The sequence below is a fragment of the Artemia franciscana genome, chromosome 11 (assembly GCF_032884065.1).
Source record: "Artemia franciscana chromosome 11, ASM3288406v1, whole genome shotgun sequence".
NCBI lineage: Eukaryota > Metazoa > Arthropoda > Branchiopoda > Anostraca > Artemiidae > Artemia > Artemia franciscana.
Genome location: NC_088873.1, coordinates 39,095,897 through 39,119,110, shown reverse-complemented (window position 1 = coordinate 39,119,110; position 23,214 = coordinate 39,095,897). Strand labels below are relative to the sequence as shown.

Here is a 23,214-nt window from a genome sequence, read left to right as displayed (position 1 = left end):
AGAAGGGGGAGGGGTATAAGCTTCGGAGGAGGTTCACTGGATTAGTAATCAGAATTTGATTTTTTTAAGAGTCAAAATGATCGGAGGGTAGCAACCTCCCCTCCCCAAGTCGCATTTTCCAAAAATGCATCTGATACAAGTTTTGAAACAGCCATTTGTTCAAAAACATTTCAAAGATCACGTGCCTTTGGGATTGAAACAACCATCCAGGGTTTTGGGCCAAAAGTTGTTAGTTGTTAGGGACATATAAAGTTTTTATGGAAGGAGAGGCCGTGTGAACTTTAGAGGAGGCTCATTTGATTTGAAATGTATAGTTCTAGTTCCATTTTAAGAGTAAAAAATTATGGAAGGCGACTGCCCCCCTCCCTTCCTGACATCTTCTTTTCCCCAAACGCATCCGATCGAAATCGTGAGATAGCCAATTTTTCTCACGATAATCCAAAGAGCATATAACAATGTCTTCAAGGTGGACAAAACCCTCTGAAACTTCAGATTGGATGGGGCTTATTTGATTAGAAATCGGAAGTTCTAGTGCCCTTTTTATGAGTCAAAAGGGAATAAAGGGCAACCATTCCCCCAGCCTATCATTTCCCAAAACACATCCGATCAAAATATTAAGTGATGTATTTTGTTCAGCATCGTTGAAACAACCAGTAATTATGTCTTTGGGGATGTCATCCTCCCCGCAGTCCTCAGGGCAATTCGTTCATTGTTTACACATAGTATATGTTATTGAGGAAGGTATGTATTTTGAACTTTACTTTCCAAAAAAGGGCGTTCCGATTAGCTTTTCAGAAAATTTTTAATTGAATCAAAACATGTTGTGTTTATGGATTGTCAAAAGGGCATAACTCAGGAATAACTGAGTATATTAATTTGGAACTTTCAGCAAACGATAAGGGATGTGATCAAAAAGGCAATATTTGTATGTTACCACTGCTACTGCAATTACCACCACCACTACAACTATCAAAATACTCCATTTATAATATTGAGGGGAAATTTGGACTAAATCGAAAGACGCTGTGTGCATGTACATTATCAAAAGAGCACATGTCAAGAACTGACTTGAGTATTAAGTTGGAACTTTCGGAGAATGCTTAAAGAGGAATATCATTGGACCAAAAGGCAAGATATGCTCGCTACTACTAATACTACTATCACTGCTTGGAGGGCAAGCAGCCCTTCTCCCAAGACCATTCATTATCCAAACACATCTAGTCAAAATCTTGAGACAGCCATTCTGTTGAGCATAGTAGAACGATCCAGCAACTATGTCTCTAGGGATATTGGGTATGTCAATCCTCCGCAATTATGCAATTGACCCAGTATGTTGAAAACTAAATGTTTCTTTAAAACTAAATCAAAAGGCACTGGGTGCATGGTTTCCAATAGGACACCTCAGCAATAGCTCTAGAAGAATTAAGGGTATTAAGTTGAACTTGTGGGGCTACTACTATTACTACTTCAGCTCTTGTAACTTAAATAAATCAAAAGAGTGTGTGTGTGTGTGTGTGTGTATCCAGGTTGTCAAAGAGCATAGAAAAAATGGGTTTGGAATAGTATAAAGTTTTATTCTTTAGGTCAGCTTGAGGAGATATAGAACCAAATTAAACAATACTGTTTGTGTCAGGATTAAAAATTGTTGAAAAAGTTTCTTCAACATCCAAATAGCAAGCCAAACTACATATTCTTATAGAAGAAAACTGAAAATATAAAAAAAAATCCGTGAAATAGACTATGTCAGTAAAAAGCAAATAGAAATTAACTTAAAAAACTTTTCACAAAACAAGTTGTTCAAAGAAAATAAAGAGCTCTATTAAGCCGAATAAAAGCTAATCTTCCAAGCGTAAAAATACCAGTAATCGCCATAAAGAATAAATGAAACTCAAAACGAACATAATTTACAATAAATAATCGAGTCAAATTCAAAACGAGCAAAAATTAATATGAGTCCGGCTGACAACCCCAATGCCTTCTCAAGATCGCTACATAATTTGCACTTTACAAAAAAAGAAAACAATTGAGTGTGGATTGTCATTTTAATCCACATACACTGAAATTTATCCCTTAAAGTTTTAGTATCATTTTATTTATTACAGTAAAAATGTGAAAACATTTAAACTGTATATTGTTTTCAGGAAAGTGCAAACTATGTTTTGGTCTTGAGAAGGCATGGGGGTTGTCAGCCCTACACATGTTAATTTTCGCTCGTTTTGAATTTGACTCAGTATTTCACTGTAATTTCTGTAATAAATAATTGATTTTTTAACTTTTATAACCTTTTTAACTTTAAACTTCCATTTTGAAAAATTTTGTCTCACGACTGTAGAGAAATTTCTACAGTAAGATCCTACCTCAACCCTTAGACAAAGCCGGATCGGATGCTGCTGCTTCTGAGAACATATAAACAAGAGGAAACATAAGCGACATTAGATTTTTCATGGTTAGCACCCGTGTAGCATCGGTATTAGCAGCCTGGAGAACAGGAAAAGAAACAAGACAAACTGAGCGTCTAGGGGATAAGGCAGAATGCAATATATTGAAGAGAAACAAAAGCAAAGGAAAATATTGCTATGGCTGTAATAATGTAAAAGGTGAAGATAACGTTGGTTTGAGAATGGAAATAAAAACAAAGAATGGATTTATAAAGATAGTCAAGGTAAAATACGTTTTATTTAAACGATGTCATAATGTGATGGCATTTGATTGGAAAATTTAGTTCTTCACATTGATATTCCAGTTCCATAGTTTTATCTATTTTTTCTCAAAGGAAAATTATGTGATCGGCATGAATGCAGACTCGCAGCAAGAATAAATATAGTCACATCCTTTTCCCCCATATGTTTATTGAAACTGGTTTGATTTTTATTGTCTGTAGTACTGAGAAGCTCATTAAGGAGAAAATCAGATGCTAGTTTTTAAAAATTTTGCTTATATGTTCAAAAGAGGAGATAATCAAATAGTTGAACGACCAAAACTAAAATAACTTCTTGCTTGTTTATTTTCCTTGGTTGGCATTTCTATTGATTTCACGATTCTTAAATTTCACTTCGTAACTTGCACGTGCGCGCGAAAATAATCGAATAAATTGTTCAAGGGGAAAGTTCTCGCAACCAAAATCCCAATTCAGGTCTTTGCACTCAAGCCAAATTCGATGGATTAGTCTCGGTTCCCAACAGGAATTTCTGTAATGTTTGAAGAAAAAGGGAAAATCCCCTCCCTCTGGCTCGAAACAAACCCCGGACAAAAAAAATTGATTGGCAACTGACAATAAACTTGGTAACTAGAATGATTACATAATCTTAATTATACAACCTAACACAAATTCTGAAATATTGCGAGTTTTATACCAAACTTGCACGTAACCTGGAACTGGAGAGATAATGAAAAGAATCATGAGTTTAACTCAATGAGTCATAAAAAAATGCTTCCTGGTGAGAAGTTTAACGTAATTTGCAAGCTCTTGGCAGAATATTAACAACAATAATAACAACAAGCATCACTTTATATTCTGTTTATATACAAATACAATTCTTTTCATGTCCTTTAATTTTCTGAAACTCACTAAGAATTTCAAGACAAACTCTAATCCCTCTCCTACTATTTATAAAATTCCGGCCATTTCCCTGTTGCAGTGTTGATTAGAAGTTAGCTAATACTCTTAATATATTTGTCTGGTATACCATACAGGTATAAGACCTTCCCTAAGCTCTTCTATCTACAGAATTGAACGCTTGCTCATAATATATCAAACTGAGGAGCAAACGTGTTTATTGACTCAGACACTCCTCAGTAATTGACCTAAAGGAGGCCCTAGAAGGTCAATCATTTTGATCAAGTTTCCGTCAATAGACTGACGTGTGCTTTACTTAATCTTCATTCGACCCTTCAATCAACCCTTCAATCTAAAATAAAAATTTTGCATTTGCTAAAATTCAATCCAAACCCGCCTTTTAGAAATCCTGGATAGGCCACTCAGTTAAGTCATACCTGTGAGATGGGACATTAGCAAACCACTTCGCTGGCTTCTCCCCATTCCTTTCTGCTTTCACAAAATGAATAATAAACTCGCACCATTATTCAGTGACTGAGATATATACACTGGGTCGTTGATGGGAGGCCCTTTTATATGCACCGAGATTGTAGTAGACAAATATTTTTGGTGATAAATATACTGGTTAAATTTCTCTACAATGAAGGCCGACAATTTTTTTTCTTTTGGAAGTTGCTTACGATAGGATCCACAGTGCCATCTTTGTTGAAATTTGATGGTTATGAACAACATGCCCCGGAAAGTTCCTCGGTCTTTTTAAGAACTTTAAATCTAAGATACATGGTTTTGCCGTTACACCGACGATTTGATGTTAAAATTATTTTTCGAAATCACTCTTATTTCTATAGAATATCTTTCGGAATATAAAAAACAGTAAGAGCCATTTTTAACATAAAATATAAAAAAACTGACCAAATCAATTTGACTTCTAATAAAAAAAAAAGCGAACATCTATTTGAATTGCTTGATGGTCTTAAGACTATAATTATAATTGTGGTCGGAAAGAAAATAAATGAGACCTTCTTTACTTTTTTGAAAAATTCAAATCATCCTATAAAATCATATACAAGATTAACAGTAAAAAAGACTGTTACACATTAAGCAAGTTCACTCCGTCTTTGTGTCAATTTGGTGATGTTTGATGAGCTCACCCAAATACACAGTAATAGTCTTGATCTTCTTGCCAAGCCAATTTTGCTCAATCTCGATACGGTTTCCAGGGCTAGCCAGCTGAATAACCTGACAAAGAGAAAAAAGAAAATTAAAAGAGAAAAAGAAAAGACTTGAAAAAGAGAAACTTAAAGTACAAAGGAGATTGAAAAGGAAAAATAATTTCTAGAATTAAGTAGAATAAATAACTTTAAAAATTTGTCGATGATCAGTCCTTCTTGCTCATATTTCTCGTGAATAAATCCCAAGCAATACCCCAGTTCCAAGGTGAATTGAAAGACGGTTTCACTGATCAGTGCAGGAATGATGAACTTCAAATTAATGTCAATAAATCAGAAGTGGTGCATTTTAATCTGCTTAAAAGGGACGTAGTTTGTCCTGAACCCTGGTTCCCTACCAATTCAACTGCAATTATTCTTAGTGTGACTTTCAGTACTGACTGTTCTTTCAGCTGCCATGTTTCTAACCTTGTGAAAAGGGGCAACTATACCGCAAGTATCGAACTGTTTAAAGAAATGACAGGTAAATTAAGTGTTCCTGCCTAACAGTAGCCAAAATAAAAATTTCACAAGAACGGACAGAAGGTAGATAATAAAAATGTAAAGAACAAATTTTGGCAAAAATAACAGTTTTGAAAAAACTGCCAAACAAGTTTTTTTTTTTTTTTTTTTTTTTTTTTTTTTTTTTTTTTTTTTTTTTTTTTTTTTTTTTTTTTTTTTTTTTTTTTTTTAGTGTTTGTGCTGTTGCATTGGTGATTTCTCTTTTCATGATATTGATGTCTCAAATAACACCTCTCTTTTACGCGTCACAATCTCATATATGCACTCATTATCAGCCTCTTTGGAAAAAATACCTAATATCTAAAAGATTCAGGCTGTCTCTATACCTCTACAAAGAGAGAATAGGAGAAAGACCTTCCTCCTAGACATCATTCCAGGGCAGGGACTGCATATACAATCATGCTCAACAATGTCTGCTATCGTAAGGGTTATATTGAGAATCCTCTCAACAAGCCTGAATGAGTTGGTCTAATAAAATTTGATTAAAATCACATGAATGCATGAAAATCTAAGAAACCTTCTAGAAAAATCTTTTCTTTCTCTTTTAAAGGCTTAACACTGTGAATCAATGGCTACAGTGTTGCATTAGACAACCTGCTTTGTTGTCTTGGTGATATGAAGTTGAATTATCCTGTTGGAAGCTAATAACATGTGTTTTTCTTTATTTTTATTTACTTTTGTATTTCGTTTGTGCCTCCCTTTTTTTCTTCAGGTAAAAAGTGTATTTTCAAAATATTGAAAGATTCTGAAAATAAACATTGTTGTTTGTAGATTCCATGTCTAATCTTCTTGTTGTTTGTAGTTCCATTTCTAAGGTAACAGGAATAGCGTAAACAGATAAATAAGACACAAACAAACAAGGTATACAGTAGTAAGTATATTATCAATATTCACGGAAATAATTTCAGAGAGACTGTCCTCTATATACAGCAGCTTTATCGACAGTCTTCTACGAGTCTGGTCTATTTGTATGTCTTTGAAATTTTATCCATACCCCAAGATCTTGTTATAATCTCTACCAGATATCCAACTCAAGATGACTGTTGTGACCAGGTTGAAACGTTCTAAAGGTAGTAAGCTGATGCCAATGTTGAGTGTGGTTGAGGGGTTCTGTACAGTCTTCCTGAGTCCGCCTCAAATGAAACCTCTGAAGTAGGGTTCTCTGAGATGCTGAATCTGACGGTGTGATTTTCATTGAGAAATTCAGGACTTTTTTCAAAAATCAGGTAAATTTTCTAACGTAATAAAAAAAAGTGTAATAAGATAAATAAGACACAAATAAACAAAATTTTATACTTTAAAAACAACACCCTAAAGAACAGATGAACACATCTTCTCTTTTGTCAGTTGATGTCATTTTAGCACATTTTATTGAATTATCGTTTTTCTCTACGAGCTCCCTAGTAGTAAACGATTGATCTACCAAGCAAGACAGCCCCCTAATAATGTAACGCATATTATAAGAAAAATAAATTTTAACACTTTATTTAAATATTCAATCTTTATTAATTTAAAACACCATTAATTAACCAATTTTATAAAAAATTATATAATTAGTTTATTTTAATTTATTAATCGATTTATTTTAATTAATTATGATATTTATTTTCTTTATTTATCTAAATAAACAAAAATACCATATTTAATAATAAAATAATAACCGTATAATAATAAGAAGGATGTTGAGGCACATGGTCCCTTGGCAAGCAGTTAAAAACAGGACCCAGCTAAGACCTTTCACATTTAGTGTTAAAGAGCAACAAAATGAAATGATTCCAGAATTTTTTTCTATGGAAAACTACACAGCCATCTTAAAATAGTCTCTCATTTCGATTTTCGAAAAAAAATCGCTAGTTAGTCAATTATTGGGTGCTTTTCCTAGTCTAATGTTCCACATTCTACAGTTTGCTTGCGCATTTAATTTATAACGCCTGTTTTAACCGTGATCAAAAGTACAATGGGTCGGCTCTGAGGAGCAGGCCACTCAGTTAGGTACCCCACGCCCCTTTTAGGTATTTGTTAAATATACATATGAGTTTTTTATACCTGTATACACGTACTTGGAGGCTTCGCCTATAGTGAACTTTGAAGCAATATTTTGTCCTGGGTTCTATTTTCTGCTTGGTTACAGCAACCTTAACCACTCCTTTGATAGGGGTGGTGTCTCTCTTCGACAGGGCACCAAGAGGAGCCCCTTGACCACAGAGGACCCCCTTGAGGCCACAACCTCAATCTAAAGCGACACGTCAAAGATCGTGCCACAGTATAATGCTAGGTTCCAACTGGAGTAAAATTTTGATTCGAAAGCTGGATCCAACATCGCTCGACCAAACAAGTGTCTTCATGAGGGTGAATATCTCTTTTGCTTCTATTTTGGGCCAAATTTAAAATTTTCGTTTCTATGGATGTGAGCTTTGTGTTTACAATGAACACAAGTGTCCTACTTATATAGTGACAATAATGTTCTCTAGATGTTTTCACAGATAAGTATTCAGGCAGTCATTTTCTTTATTTTATGAGAAGATTCATTATTCAAATTTCACTTGAAATCATATATAATAATCAGACATGACTGTCTTTCCATGGCAAAATTTACAATCTCCTATCCGAACTTAGCTCAAATCGTACTCATAATGCTTTCTTATTCGACTTACGACCATAGTTGCTGACATTTGATTCGCTAGCCGGTGGCTTGGAAGAAAGCGAGTAAATCTTGCTTTTCACTAATGTAATTCAATACCGTAAAAAAAAACAAAAAACAGTGACACCAGAAAAAAAACTTCTGTAAAAAGCTAGTTTTAACTAGAGTTGGAACCGGACTTCCAGAGATTCATAGCTTTTTTTATTGTTTTTATTCTGACTGCTACTCCATCAGTAGGGGTATGAATTCTCAAGTCTCTGGAAGAGTGTATTTGTAGCTCTTCAATTCGTACGCACCAAACTTAAATTTTTGTGATCCGAAAATAATTACACTGTTTTTTTATAGCTTAATACCTAAATTAGTGTTTTGTTACTATCAAGTAAAAAAAAAAAATTCATTTTTACAGCAACCATTTAACAAAACCAAATATTGAATAGGAGTAGGGAAGTTTATTGAAATTTTCAACAAAACTGACTTAAGTCCAGTTATGCTCCCGAGCCAGCACGTAGAAATAAATTTACTTGGAAGTGGAATAACGAAATTTGAGGGAGCATAATTTAAAAAAAATGAGCCTCCAAAATAGACCGATCAAACAGAAAACATGAGACGTTATAGGGAAGTAGTACATATCTCAAGGTTTGAGGGGGGCAACAGCTTAAAGTCACCTCCCATTAGATACGCACCTAATCCGAATCCAGCTCTATAGCTTCCATAGCCTTCATCCCTAAAGCAAAAAGAAAAATCATTTCTGACTTTATGCCGTAGTGACGACATTGCTTGCTGGTAAACATTTCACTTACCTGTTTAATATCAGAATTTCTCGGTAAATACACTGCAATGTTTTCCGTAATCTTCCTTGAATGTTCCACGGCTGAAAATACATCAACAGGCATTTTCCTGATATCAAATAGCTTATTTTTCAAATATGCAGGCCCACCCCAAGGAGGGCTGAGGAAGACAGCATCAGCTTGTAAACTACTAGAAAGCTTGAAAAAATCACCAGTAATAAACTCAATTCTATCCTCGACTCCATAGACTGCTGCATTTTTTCGTGCCATTTCGATCTTCACAGGATCTATATCGATAGCTATCACTGAAAAAAGAGAAATGAGTGTATCGTTCCCAAAGTACTGCTATTTATACAACTTTGAAATAAAATTTTGCAGGCTGAACAATGGTCTGCACAGCGCAGGTACCGATCTCACGATTTACCACCTTTGACCAGGAGTGCAATGCATTGTTAGGAGCAAATCATCAGATACTTGCTGTATTTTTCACCCATATTTCTCTAGGTACCCGTTTTGAGCTAGGTCGACTTTAGCTGAGCTTACACAGCCATACCGCCGACCCTCGTTCCAAACCAAATAGCCAGCAACACCAGAACTCAGACCCCTTTCCTCACAGACAAAGGATTTCAAATTTAGCGCACAAACCACTCGGCTGGGACAACTCAGGGGAATTAGGTATATTTATACAGTCCACCTTTAAACCTTACAATGGTGATTCAGGTCTTTTTCCCATGGGATTTTCAAATCTTCATTACCTTGACCAGTTCATATCTTGAAAACAGGTGATTTTGGGTGGTAATTTCTTCTTTTCTTCTTTTGCAGCAATTTAACCATGGTTCACACAGTTGCAGATTTTGCGCAAAACAGATTGTTTTTGCCAATATCTTATCTGGAATGTATTTGTTATGATAGATCTCTAGCTATCGGGGAGAACAAAGAATAATTCTTATAGTATTTGTATAATTATTAATACACAGAAATGAGGTCCCTTCTATCCTCAAATAGGTAACGACTTTGAAAAATTCTCTTAAAACCTTAATTTTGTAAATATGTTTTACGTATGAATGGGCGTCAAAGGGTGGTCGTGTCGAACCTATGGTCCTACAGGAGCGGGAGAGGATACATTCATGACATCATGCAAAATTCCCATTAAAAATAGATTTTCATTAATCAGGATAACTTAGGAGAATATATATAATGAAAAAAGAAATCAACAGCACAAAAATAAAGACAGATGGAGAAAAGGAAAACTGTTTTCCTACATTATTAATTAATATAGATCAGTACTTGACTGAGGCCTCAACCCTACTCATCCATACAACTACATATGTCAAGCAGCATAGCCATGCACAATCAACCATAAAGAATAATCTATGGGCAGGCAGTGGTGTCGTAAGTAAGTATAAGTCCTCATTTACCAAACATTAAAAACAGTAAAAAAAAAGACAAATAATTCAGAGGTAAAAACCCAACACAAGGGCTCATCAGGAGAATAAACACTTGCCTATAGGGTTTCGGCACTTTAAATATATACATACATATATATATATATATATATATATATATATATATATATATATATATATATATATATATATATATATATATATATATATATATATATATATATAATAAACCGGTGCTATATATATATATACATGCCGGGCCCCGGCACTCGGCACCCAGTAGGCTACTATATATGGATTCTCATTGTCGCTTGTCTCCTAACCGCAAACAATTTGAGACAATTTGCTTTCTTTTCATTTTGTGGCCTTTTCAAAGATATTTGATTATTAAAGCAAGTCCGATTTCTAACAACGATATCTACTAAGCTTTAAACTTTTGGCCTTTTTTGATTTGTTGTAATCCCTAGATAAAATATATACAAAAATTTTTCAACTATCAGTTTTTGGCTCTTCACGCAAGTTAATGTCTTTTCATACTGTCTCTTTTCAAAGATATTTAATTATTAAAGCACGTCCATTTTATAACAACGAACATAAATGCAAATATTTTTGCAATTACCAGTTTTTTTCTCTTTACGCAATTTAATGTCTTTTCATAATGATGTCTGGTCGAAGATTGAAGATCTGATCGAAGATGTTGTAAAGCCTTGTCAAAATATTGAATCATCATTTGTAATAATTGCGAATTTTGTTTTTTGACCTAAATACTGACATCATGTAACTGGTTGCGTTCAAACCTGTAAGCTTAATCACTTAACGAATGGATTTTACCTAACAAAAGAGTAATATATATACATATATATATATATATATATATATATATATATATATATATATATATATATATATATATATATATATATATATATATATATATATACATATATACATATATATATATATATATATATATATATATATATATATATATATATATATATATATATATATATATATATATATATATATATATATATATATATATATATATATATATATATATATATATATATATATATATATATATATGCAGCCTAAACCACGCGGCTATTTTACTATTTTAAGGTTCCCTCAAATATTCCGGCCTTATCAGAAAAAAAGGAAAAAAGAAGAAGATAAGAAAAAAAAAAGCTCAACAAAACGCTCTGATCTTTTCTCGTCTTCATTTTCTAACCTCTTTCACAAGTCCTTGCCAGTTGAATTGCATTTCCACCGGCACCACAAAATGCGTCAATAACCAAGTCACACCGACACCGTTCAGCAATATGTTCTGCTATGACTTCAAAAGTTGTTGAGTACCATGCTTCTGAAAAAGAAAAATAAAAGAAAAATAAAAAAGAAAAAGAAAAATACGATGAAAAACAACACTAAAATTATATTCTGATTGACTGAATAGTTCCCGTGCCAAATCGACTTCGCCTGTAAATAAAAAATTGAAGCGAGACCGTATCCAGGATTTTTGTTCGGAGGGGGGGGGGGGGGGTGCAAAAAATTAAATACCATATTGAAAAATTAAAATATCATTAGATATAAAAATCTTTCCTATTTTACGTCTATTCATACCTGAAATTCGTTTTCTTCTTTCGGTTATTTCAATGCTTTCAGGGCAGTACCACATTTTGATCAGTGTTGCCAATTGAGCCAATAAAAATAAATAGGCAAAAATAGCTTGGAAATAAGGGCCGAAATATTCATTCTAATTTGTTTCCTACTGTCTTGAGAAATTCCCTATTGTTCTTCTTGTTTTTGGTGTTTGATAATACTAACAATCTATTGATTCCTAAAGAAAAATTCACCTTCAAAGGAAAGTTACACCTCCTCCTCCTTCAGCTGCTTGGCATAATATGTTTTCACCTTATTTCGATGATTTCTATCCACGATTATCTTTTTTAATATTCTGAGCCTGCTACTACCAAAAACTAAATAACTGTATATGGAGGCTTGTTTAATTAAAAATTTAATCCCTAGTATTTCCCAATTTTACTGATATATACGTAGGGTTATGTAGTTCCCATTTAACCAATGCAAAGGATAAAATTTAATTTTTAGAGTGATTGGTACTTTAAAAGACATGTCTTAGATATTCTTTAATTTTTAGAGTGATTGGTACTTTAAAAGACATGTCTTAGATATTCTGGGTAACAGATATACGGAAATTTGAACAAGAAATATACGCATTTATACGCTTTCAGTTACTTTTTATTCTTTTGGAAATTCTAATTCAAGATTCTGCTCTAATCATAAGAGTGGAAAATATTTTTTTTAAAAACTAAAGCTTATCTCACTTAGTAAGGACGGTTCTTATTCCAAATTTAGTTTAACGTTACAAATTCCATCGCCTATCACACAAAGACCTTTATGAAAAAACACCTGTGCGTTTTCAGTTTCTTAGGAAACTGGAAAATAAAAGCGCACAAATGTCAACATAGAAGAAAAATTTCCACTACTGCTCTATCATAACATTCATTGTATTTGGTCGCCTGTCAGTCACTTTTCCTTAGGCAGTCTTCACTATCGAAAATTTCCCCTTTATTCTTTATTGAATTGGTACCGAATGTCCAACTAGTTGGACATCAAGAAAAAGGAAGGAAACAAGTTTTGAGAAAAAATGAGTCAGGGACATAATTAAAATTCATCCAGCCTGGCGGGGAAATTTAGGCATTCAGACTTTCCCCAAACTTTTAGACTATCCTAAGGTTAAGTTGGGATAGGCACAAATCTTAGCATGTCCACCAGCAGTCTGTGACTTTTCGTAAAGCTACAATTGACTTATAGAATGGGAAGAAAAAAGAAACACAAAAATTGGACATTATGCGGAAAAAGACTTAGATGTTGCACAGTTAATAGATCGTAGCGTCACCAAATTTGAATGCCAAAAAGCTTTTAAAAAGGCAAGCATAACTTCGAAATGTTAAATGGCACGCAATAAGTTTCTGTTGAGACAAAAGAAAGATATGAAAGCATGAACGTCCCTACAGGCACATTCCCATAGGTGCTTGGCAAGGCGGTTGAAGGCAATCAATGTTTGTTTCACTTTCACACAAAAACTAATTGGTCAAAGGGTGTGTTTATAATTTAGCGATATTTTACGCTGAGGTTCCCATTGGACAAGACGCTGGTACAACCATGATTATTGCGATTCCCATTGGAATATGTAAAACCATAATTTCAGACATTCCAGTGGGAATCAAAAGAAACATAATTGCGGCAGTATTTTTTCCGATATAGTATTCTCGGCGTAAAACATCACACAACTACCAGCCCGCCTTTTGACCGATTATCTTATCTTTTTTCAAAGATATTTTCTTAGATATTTTGTCTAAGATATTTTTTTATGCCTAGAACATTGTCAGGAGTCCATTTTCGTCTTAATTTTGATATTGCAGAGGAAAAATACAGTACTTGCTGCTTCAAGTGTCTGGCACCTGATTTACCTTCTTTTTAATTGGTCATAATTATGCCCACTACTGCAGCCACTGCAGTAAGTTATTCAAGAACCTACTTCTGATAATAAAACTCCCTGCTGTATGAAGAAGTAGCACTTCCTAAAATGAGGACCCAGCTTATGAAATCAGGGCAACTGAGACTGGGTAGTCCCTTTTGTAATAAGGACAGTATAAATAAGACCTTTGTCGTTTCTTTACAAAGGCTTAAATTATACGGTTCTTACTTGCACTGAAATTTATTAACCTTTGTCTTACCGGAACCTTACCTCTGTCTAACACAATTCCTTCGTCAAACTTTGCGAAAATTCTATACCTCTGCTGCCAATATTTCAAACATTCAGGCTCAGCTTTCATCCACTCTGGCATCCCTTCGTCGAGGAGTTCCTCTTCTTCAACAAAGAGAATGGAAGAATCACCTTTCATGGCCTCTAATTCTGCTTCCACTGATTCAAGATCTTCCTTATTGATAACTAAGTTACTCTGGCTCATAAGATCAATCTCTTGAGCGTTGTTGATCCATTCTGTTTCTTCAATTGAAGATAAAAATTGTTTTGCCTGGAAATTTACAATTAAAATTAACATATTACTTAAGTAAATAATGACGAAGACCACACTGCCTTTCCATAATACAACAACAAAAGAGAGAATAATGAGGACTTTTTTTCCCAAGACAGTGAACCAACAAAACCTATTTGAATATTTCGGCCCTATATCTAAGGGCTGTCTTCAGCAAAGAAAAAATAAAAAACAATAAAACACTTACAATAAAAGTTCTCAGTTAAAAATCCATTTTTTATTTTAAAATAGCCTTGGCATCATTACTTCTTAACGAAAAGTTCAGCCAAGACTGTCTGATAAAAGCTAACATTTTACAAGATAAAAAGGTTCATTCATTTCACTAACTGTATGTATTAAAAATTGGATTGATTTCTTATTGCGATATTTGCCTTCTCTGCAGCTAATCTGATAGTTCTTTTGATATTGGGCTTGTTTTTGTTAATTCCTATTTTTGTTTTATTTTGAATTAGATTATTTTCTATAATTAATTTTGTGTACATAGGGTTGAGTGTGTATTCACCCAAGTCTCTATTTAGGGATTTATTATTATTTAAGTTTCGTTTTATTTCGATTGCCTCACGGACAGTTTGTTTGATTCCTAGGTCATTGCTAATTAGAATTGTTTCGTCAAATAGAACATAATGGTTTGGATTTTCAAAAATATGACTACTTAAAGCTGAATCGAAAGATATAGAATTATTTTTAGATTTTAACGCTTTTTCAATACTTTCTTTGTGTTGCTGTAATCTTGTTCCTAAATTTTGGTGGGTTCGACCAATGTAATAATTTCCACAACTACATGGTATTTGATACACCCCTCGTAGACGAGTAATTGGGGTTTTATCCTTACCAGAATTGACAAGATTCATTATACTTAAATTGCTTGTGAATACAACACGTAAATTGTTTTTTAAACAAACTTTTTTCATTTTTGAAGTAATTTTCGGAATATAAGGCAGGTAAATCGTGCTTGTGGGTTTATTAGAATCATTTACTGGTGTGGGATTTAAGGCTTTAGAGGAATGCATCTTTAATCTTTGAGCAATAACAGTATTTATGAGAGAAATTGGGTACCCGTTGCCAAAAAGTATGTCTGTAATAAAATTTAATTCTTTTTTAACATACGGCTCTGAACAGATATTAAGTACTCTATCCACAAGAGATATTACCACACCTCTTTTAACCTGTGGAGGATGGTTAGATTTGAAGTGAAGGTATCTATTATTATGCGTAGGTTTTCTGTAAACCGTAAAATCAAGTTTATTCACACTGCGTATTATCAATACATCTAAAAAAGGTATTTTTCCATCTCTTTCGGTCTCTAGGGTGAATTGCAGGTTTCTATCGTAAGTATTTAAATGTTCTAGAAAACCTTTAAGTTCACTTTCGCCATAATTCCAAACTGAAATTATGTCGTCCATGAAACGTCCCCAAAACACATGATTAAGAAAATACGAATCTAGGGCCCAATTTTCAAGATTTTCGACGAAAATATTTGCGAGTAGGCCTGATAGAGGTGCTCCCATAGGAAGGCCCCTTACCTGGTTGTAATATGAATCTCGAAACTGGAAGTGCATGGAATATTTGTTACATAATTTAACCAAATGCATGAGAACATCAATGTCTAGACCTATTGCTGACTCTTCGATTAGATGGTAATTGTTTTCCAGTTTATTTTGTAATAATTGTTCAGATTTTGAAACATCAATACTAGTATACATAGAAACTATGTCAAAGCTGCTTAATATGGAATTTTCAGAAATGTCTATTTGTTTCAATTTTTCTACAAGATCAACTGAATTTTTTATATAAGATTTTTGGGAGTGAAGCAATGGTTTAAATGCAGTGCATAACCATTTTCCAATGTTTGAGGCAGGTGATTTTGTGCTAGCTACAATGGGTCTTAGAGGAATGCCTTGTTTGTGCAATTTTGGTAATCCATAAAACTTTGAGCAAAAAACACCACGAGGGAGGAATTTATTATACAACTGTGGAGTGATTCTGTCATTTTCTTTCAAAGTTTTTAATTCTTTTATTACTTTTTGAGCAAATTGATCAGTCTGGTCATGGGTTGATTTAACATAAGTGGTTGTATCATTTAAATGTGACTGAATTTTACCATCATAATCAGTCTTATTCATAATTACTATGGAGTTGCTTTTATCGGCTTTAGTGATTATTATTGAGGAATCTTTACGGAGTTTATTCAAAACTTTTGTGTCATATGATTTTTCCATTGCATTATTGGGAGAATTAGGAAGTTTTAATGAGGTGTTGTAAAGAGTGTTAATTAAACAAGATCTAACTGTATCCGGGTTTGAAACAAGAGCACTACATTTGTGGAGAGAGGATTCTAAAGATGCTATCAAGTCTGCAACTGGAACTTGTTTCGGTAAAAACGAAAATTTTGGCCCTTGTTCTAGGACTTTTTCTTCAACATAGCTAAGCTTTTTAGATGAAATATTTACAATCGCAGGTCCAGGACTTATCTTAGGATTGTAAACTGGGTTGACCACTTGAGACTCATATTTCAACCTTGTAAACTTATTAGTGAGTCTCTCTTGTGACACACGGAAATAATGGTGGAATGAATTCCTTTCCATCCTAAGAATTTGCAAAAAATCATCAGTGGACAAGCTCTGTGATAGAAAATTTTCGAGTGATTTTCGTTCTGAGGAAATTCTATGTCTTCTGTGTTTTTTGTCCTTAATAATATGATTCAACGTTTTTAGCTGTAGTTTATGTGTGAACTGTGACTCTCGTAAAGTATTTAAGTGAAATTTATGCCTTAAGGATTTAGGAATAATTTTATTCCTTCTGCAGGATTCCAGAAACGTTTGTTGATTAATAATGTTCGCGTGTTTTTTCCCTAAACTAATAAAATGAAAAATATCTTTGGTCAAATGCTCCCCATAAGCGTGACGTAAATAATGACGAAGACCAAAGGCTATTTTAAAATAAAAAATGGATTTTTAACTGAGAACTTTTATTGTAAGTGTTTTATTGTTTTTTATTTTTTCTTTGCTGAAGACGGCCCTTAGATATAGGGCCGAAATATTCAAATAGGTTTTGTTGGTTCACTGTCTTGGGAAAAAAAGTCCTCATTATTCTCTCTTTTGTTGTTGTATTATGGAAAGGCAGTGTGGTCTTCGTCATTATTTACGTCACGCTTATGGGGAGCATGCTGAATGTAAATGAGCCTGAATGTAAATAATGACGAAGACCAAAGGCTATTTTAAAATAAAAAATGGATTTTTAACTGAGAACTTTTATTGTAAGTGTTTTATTGTTTTTTATTTTTTCTTTGCTGAAGACGGCCCTTAGATATAGGGCCGAAATATTCAAATAGGTTTTGTTGGTTCACTGTCTTGGGAAAAAAAGTCCTCATTATTCTCTCTTTTGTTGTTGTATTATGGAAAGGCAGTGTGGTCTTCGTCATTATTTACGTCACGCTTATGGGGAGCATTTGACCAAAGATATTTTTCATTTTATTAGTTTAGGGAAAAAACACGCGAACATTATTAATCAACAAACGTTTCTGGAATCCTGCAGAAGGAATAAAATTATTCCTAAATCCTTAAGGCATAAATTTCACTTAAATACTTTACGAGAGTCACAGTTCACACATAAACTACAGCTAAAAACGTTGAGTCATATTATTAAGGACAAAAAACACAGAAGACATAGAATTTCCTCAGAACGAAAATCACTCGAAAATTTTCTATCACAGAGCTTGTCCACTGATGATTTTTTGCAAATTCTTAGGATGGAAAGGAATTCATTCCACCATTATTTCCGTGTGTCACAAGAGAGACTCACTAATAAGTTTACAAGGTTGAAATATGAGTCTCAAGTGGTCAACCCAGTTTACAATCCTAAGATAAGTCCTGGACCTGCGATTGTAAATATTTCATCTAAAAAGCTTAGCTATGTTGAAGAAAAAGTCCTAGAACAAGGGCCAAAATTTTCGTTTTTACCGAAACAAATTCCAGTTGCAGACTTGATAGCATCTTTAGAATCCTCTCTCCACAAATGTAGTGCTCTTGTTTCAAACCCGGATACAGTTAGATCTTGTTTAATTAACACTCTTTACAACACCTCATTAAAACTTCCTAATTCTCCCAATAATGCAATGGAAAAATCATATGACACAAAAGTTTTGAATAAACTCCGTAAAGATTCCTCAATAATAATCACTAAAGCCGATAAAAGCAACTCCATAGTAATTATGAATAAGACTGATTATGATGGTAAAATTCAGTCACATTTAAATGATACAACCACTTATGTTAAATCAACCCATGACCAGACTGATCAATTTGCTCAAAAAGTAATAAAAGAATTAAAAACTTTGAAAGAAAATGGCAGAATCACTCCACAGTTGTATAATAAATTCCTCCCTCGTGGTGTTTTTTGCTCAAAGTTTTATGGATTACCAAAATTGCACAAACAAGGCATTCCTCTAAGACCCATTGTAGCTAGCACAAAATCACCTGCCTCAAACATTGGAAAATGGTTATGCACTGCATTTAAACCATTGCTTCACTCCCAAAAATCTTATATAAAAAATTCAGTTGATCTTGTAGAAAAATTGAAACAAATAGACATTTCTGAAAATTCCATATTAAGCAGCTTTGACATAGTTTCTATGTATACTAGTATTGATGTTTCAAAATCTGAACAATTATTACAAAATAAACTGGAAAACAATTACCATCTAATCGAAGAGTCAGCAATAGGTCTAGACATTGATGTTCTCATGCATTTGGTTAAATTATGTAACAAATATTCCATGCACTTCCAGTTTCGAGATTCATATTACAACCAGGTAAGGGGCCTTCCTATGGGAGCACCTCTATCAGGCCTACTCGCAAATATTTTCGTCGAAAATCTTGAAAATTGGGCCCTAGATTCGTATTTTCTTAATCATGTGTTTTGGGGACGTTTCATGGACGACATAATTTCAGTTTGGAATTATGGCGAAAGTGAACTTAAAGGTTTTCTAGAACATTTAAATACTTACGATAGAAACCTGCAATTCACCCTAGAGACCGAAAGAGATGGAAAAATACCTTTTTTAGATGTATTGATAATACGCAGTGTGAATAAACTTGATTTTACGGTTTACAGAAAACCTACGCATAATAATAGATACCTTCACTTCAAATCTAACCATCCTCCACAGGTTAAAAGAGGTGTGGTAATATCTCTTGTGGATAGAGTACTTAATATCTGTTCAGAGCCGTATGTTAAAAAAGAATTAAATTTTATTACAGACATACTTTTTGGCAACGGGTACCCAATTTCTCTCATAAATACTGTTATTGCTCAAAGATTAAAGATGCATTCCTCTAAAGCCTTAAATCCCACACCAGTAAATGATTCTAATAAACCCACAAGCACGATTTACCTGCCTTATATTCCGAAAATTACTTCAAAAATGAAAAAAGTTTGTTTAAAAAACAATTTACGTGTTGTATTCACAAGCAATTTAAGTATAATGAATCTTGTCAATTCTGGTAAGGATAAAACCCCAATTACTCGTCTACGAGGGGTGTATCAAATACCATGTAGTTGTGGAAATTATTACATTGGTCGAACCCACCAAAATTTAGGAACAAGATTACAGCAACACAAAGAAAGTATTGAAAAAGCGTTAAAATCTAAAAATAATTCTATATCTTTCGATTCAGCTTTAAGTAGTCATATTTTTGAAAATCCAAACCATTATGTTCTATTTGACGAAACAATTCTAATTAGCAATGACCTAGGAATCAAACAAACTGTCCGTGAGGCAATCGAAATAAAACGAAACTTAAATAATAATAAATCCCTAAATAGAGACTTGGGTGAATACACACTCAACCCTATGTACACAAAATTAATTATAGAAAATAATCTAATTCAAAATAAAACAAAAATAGGAATTAACAAAAACAAGCCCAATATCAAAAGAACTATCAGATTAGCTGCAGAGAAGGCAAATATCGCAATAAGAAATCAATCCAATTTTTAATACATACAGTTAGTGAAATGAATGAACCTTTTTATCTTGTAAAATGTTAGCTTTTATCAGACAGTCTTGGCTGAACTTTTCGTTAAGAAGTAATGATGCCAAGGCTATTTTAAAATAAAAAATGGATTTTTAACTGAGAACTTTTATTGTAAGTGTTTTATTGTTTTTTATTTTTTCTTTGCTGAAGACGGCCCTTAGATATAGGGCCGAAATATTCAAATAGGTTTTGTTGGTTCACTGTCTTGGGAAAAAAAGTCCTCATTATTCTCTCTTTTGTTGTTATATTACTTGAGATCTAAAATAAAGGAAACAAGATTGTGGGAGGGATAGGGAAATAAATAACAGAAATAATTCTTCCTATAAATGTCATGAAGAAACTTTCTAGTCACCTTTGTTAAAATTTTGACCCTATACAACTTCAAAAGCAAGATTTTCCATAGCTTATATCACGAACATTAGTTTAAACCATTAAACAGATGACAAGGCAGCTTTTTACTTATAAATTCTATTTCATTCCTGTGTACACTGAAGATTCAAATAGCCTTCAGATTCAGAAGATTCAGAATCAAAAAGCCTTTCTGTCAGAGATTCAAACAAAGCTGGAAGACCAAGAAATTCAGAAATAGTGGAATGACCTTAGCCAGTCGGAAAGCTTAAGTTCTTACTATAAGGTGAAAGAAAATTATGGTGAAGAGTTATATTTTAAATTAGGGATTCCAAAAGAATCCCTGAGGTCTTGGATGCAGGTGCGAGCAAACTGTCTCCCTCTTCACAGTATTTGGAAAAATAGGTGTCACCCGGAAATGCGGTATACTTGTCCAATTTGCGGTGATCTTGATGGGCTAGGCCATTTTCTTTTCAGGTGTCAGGGGCTAAATGAGCTAAGAGGGAGCTTTCTTGGGATGGATGGTCGTGAGCCCCTTCTTGGAACTTTGAAGTCGACCTCGAAAATAAATATAGTAGCAGTGGCAAATTTTGTCCGGAAGGGTCTTGTTATTCGAAATTCGATTGTTACATAATTTAGTTTGTTTGTTGTTATGTATGCATGTATACGGCCTGAAAAATGGCTTTAAATACAGTCATTCATTCATTCACTCAATACTCTTGAAGGGAAAAAAAAATAATGACAAATACAATAATCTGTTTCATACCTAAACACATGAGTAAGAAGGAGGTGGGTAAGACGAGAGGGACCAACTTCTTGCATGGGGGGTATACTAACATACAGCAGTACCCAGCCAGGAAGTTTCCAAATAGCTGTCCTTGGAAACTTCAAAGAATATATAAGAATGAAAACTAACATGACTGAAAAAATTCCATTTACACAACTGATACTTAAAAAAGAAAAACAGGATCATATTCTGGAATATGGTGGGCAGCAGTTAAAAACTAATAAACTTATTCAAATAAACTGAGTGCCTTACATGAAAAAGTAGAGGAAATGTAGGGGGAAAACCTCCACTTACGGAATTGTCAATCCTACCCTGTGGCTGTTGATCATTTTTTTTTCATGCATGGCTTAATTAAAAAAAAACAAAAAAAAACTGCCAAACAATATACTTTCAACAACCGAAAATAGTAGGAGCATAATTGAGAAAAAAATAAGATCGTAGGGTATGCTTAAGCACTCGACTTCCCCTCCCACAACAACACAGGAACAAGATTATTGAACAAAACAAAAAAATAATGTGGATTAACATTTTAATATACACATTCTGATGTTTATTCCTTAAAGGATTACAAATTTAGATTTATAAAAAATAGAAAAATAAGAACTATTTTTTTTTCAGTAAAGTATAAATTATATTCTAGTCATCAGAAGGCATGGCGGGCGTCAGCCCTGCCTGTCTTAGTCTCTGCTTGTTTTGAGTTTCACATGGTTATCTATTGTAGTTTCTCTTCATTTTGGGGTTCGTAGTAGTCGTAGTAGTTGCAGTGGCCGTCACCGCTCAAAATTTCCCTGTGAAATTCCCTCAGATTATTTTGTTCACATTCAAAATTGAGCTGCCAAAGAGAAAGTAAGACAAATAACAAGAACTCCGTAAATAGATTACGGAGAATTTCACCAAGACTTCCTCCTCGTGGAAGATTATACCCGTGGAGCACCCCCCCCCCCAAAAAAAAAAAATTATTATATTTTCCAATAATGAATAATATGCACAAACAATGAACACATTTCATAAGATACAGCTCTTTTCCCAGGGCTTTCGAGGGTCATGTCATTTCCAGGGGTATATTTATTAGGTCTTTCAACTTTGTTGAGCAGTGACAGTCTCAAAATTTTTATTGGAAGTTATTGGGAAAAATGGGGCGTGGGAAAGGGAACTAGTTGCCCTCCGATTTTTCGGTCACTTAAAACAGGCACTAGAACTTTTCATTTCGGTTCGACCGAGTTTAGGAATAGATTCGACCTATTCCGGTCTTCAACGACCATTAGATCAATAAAATCATCCCTGAAAAAAAGACACAATACACACGCAGTCATGACCTTTCTTCTGGCAAAAACCACAAAATCACACATTTTTGCAGATAAGAACTTGAAACCTCTAAGGGTTCTCTGATATGCTGAATCTTGGGGGTGTTTCTTCCCTTTTTAGAAAATCAGGCAACTATTTTCAGGCTCGTACCTTTTGATGGGTAGCGTTAAACGTAATGAATTTTGTATATCTGGGATAATAATTCATGTAGTAATTTTCCATGAAAATTCCTTTTTTTACGGTTTCGGTTACTATTGGGTCGAGGCACCCCTTGCTTTCAGTTCGTTACTACGAACTAGTTCATGTAGTTAACACACAATTTGTTTGCAACTCCAGTCGATTAAATTAATTCACTTGAAGCTTCATGAGTTTATAGGCAGTAATGTACAGTTATACAACAACTATTAGGGAGACAGGCCAATTCATCATTCCTGCGGGTAGGAGGAAGACCTGAGCTTCAAAAATAAGCTTCAGCTTGAGCTTAGGTCCGAATTTTCTAACTTTCATATTGAGGTCTTTCTGATAAGTATAGAGAA

At 33.8% G+C, this 23,214-nt stretch overlaps 1 protein-coding gene across 1 annotated transcript in view; it reads right to left on the bottom strand.

The window, feature by feature from the left end:
* Window positions 1-4,565: 4,565 nt before the first annotated feature.
* LOC136033199 (trimethylguanosine synthase-like) overlaps window positions 4,566-23,214 on the bottom strand; it is a 46,815-nt gene continuing 28,166 nt past the window's right edge. The window contains exons 5-8 of the mRNA XM_065713908.1: window positions 13,894-14,182; window positions 11,356-11,487; window positions 8,728-9,020; window positions 4,566-4,795 (exon numbers count right to left, since the gene is read on the bottom strand). Coding sequence (XP_065569980.1) covers window positions 4,664-4,795; window positions 8,728-9,020; window positions 11,356-11,487; window positions 13,894-14,182 — 846 coding nt within the window. The 3' untranslated portion in view covers window positions 4,566-4,663. The remainder of the gene's footprint in view (window positions 4,796-8,727; window positions 9,021-11,355; window positions 11,488-13,893; window positions 14,183-23,214) is intronic.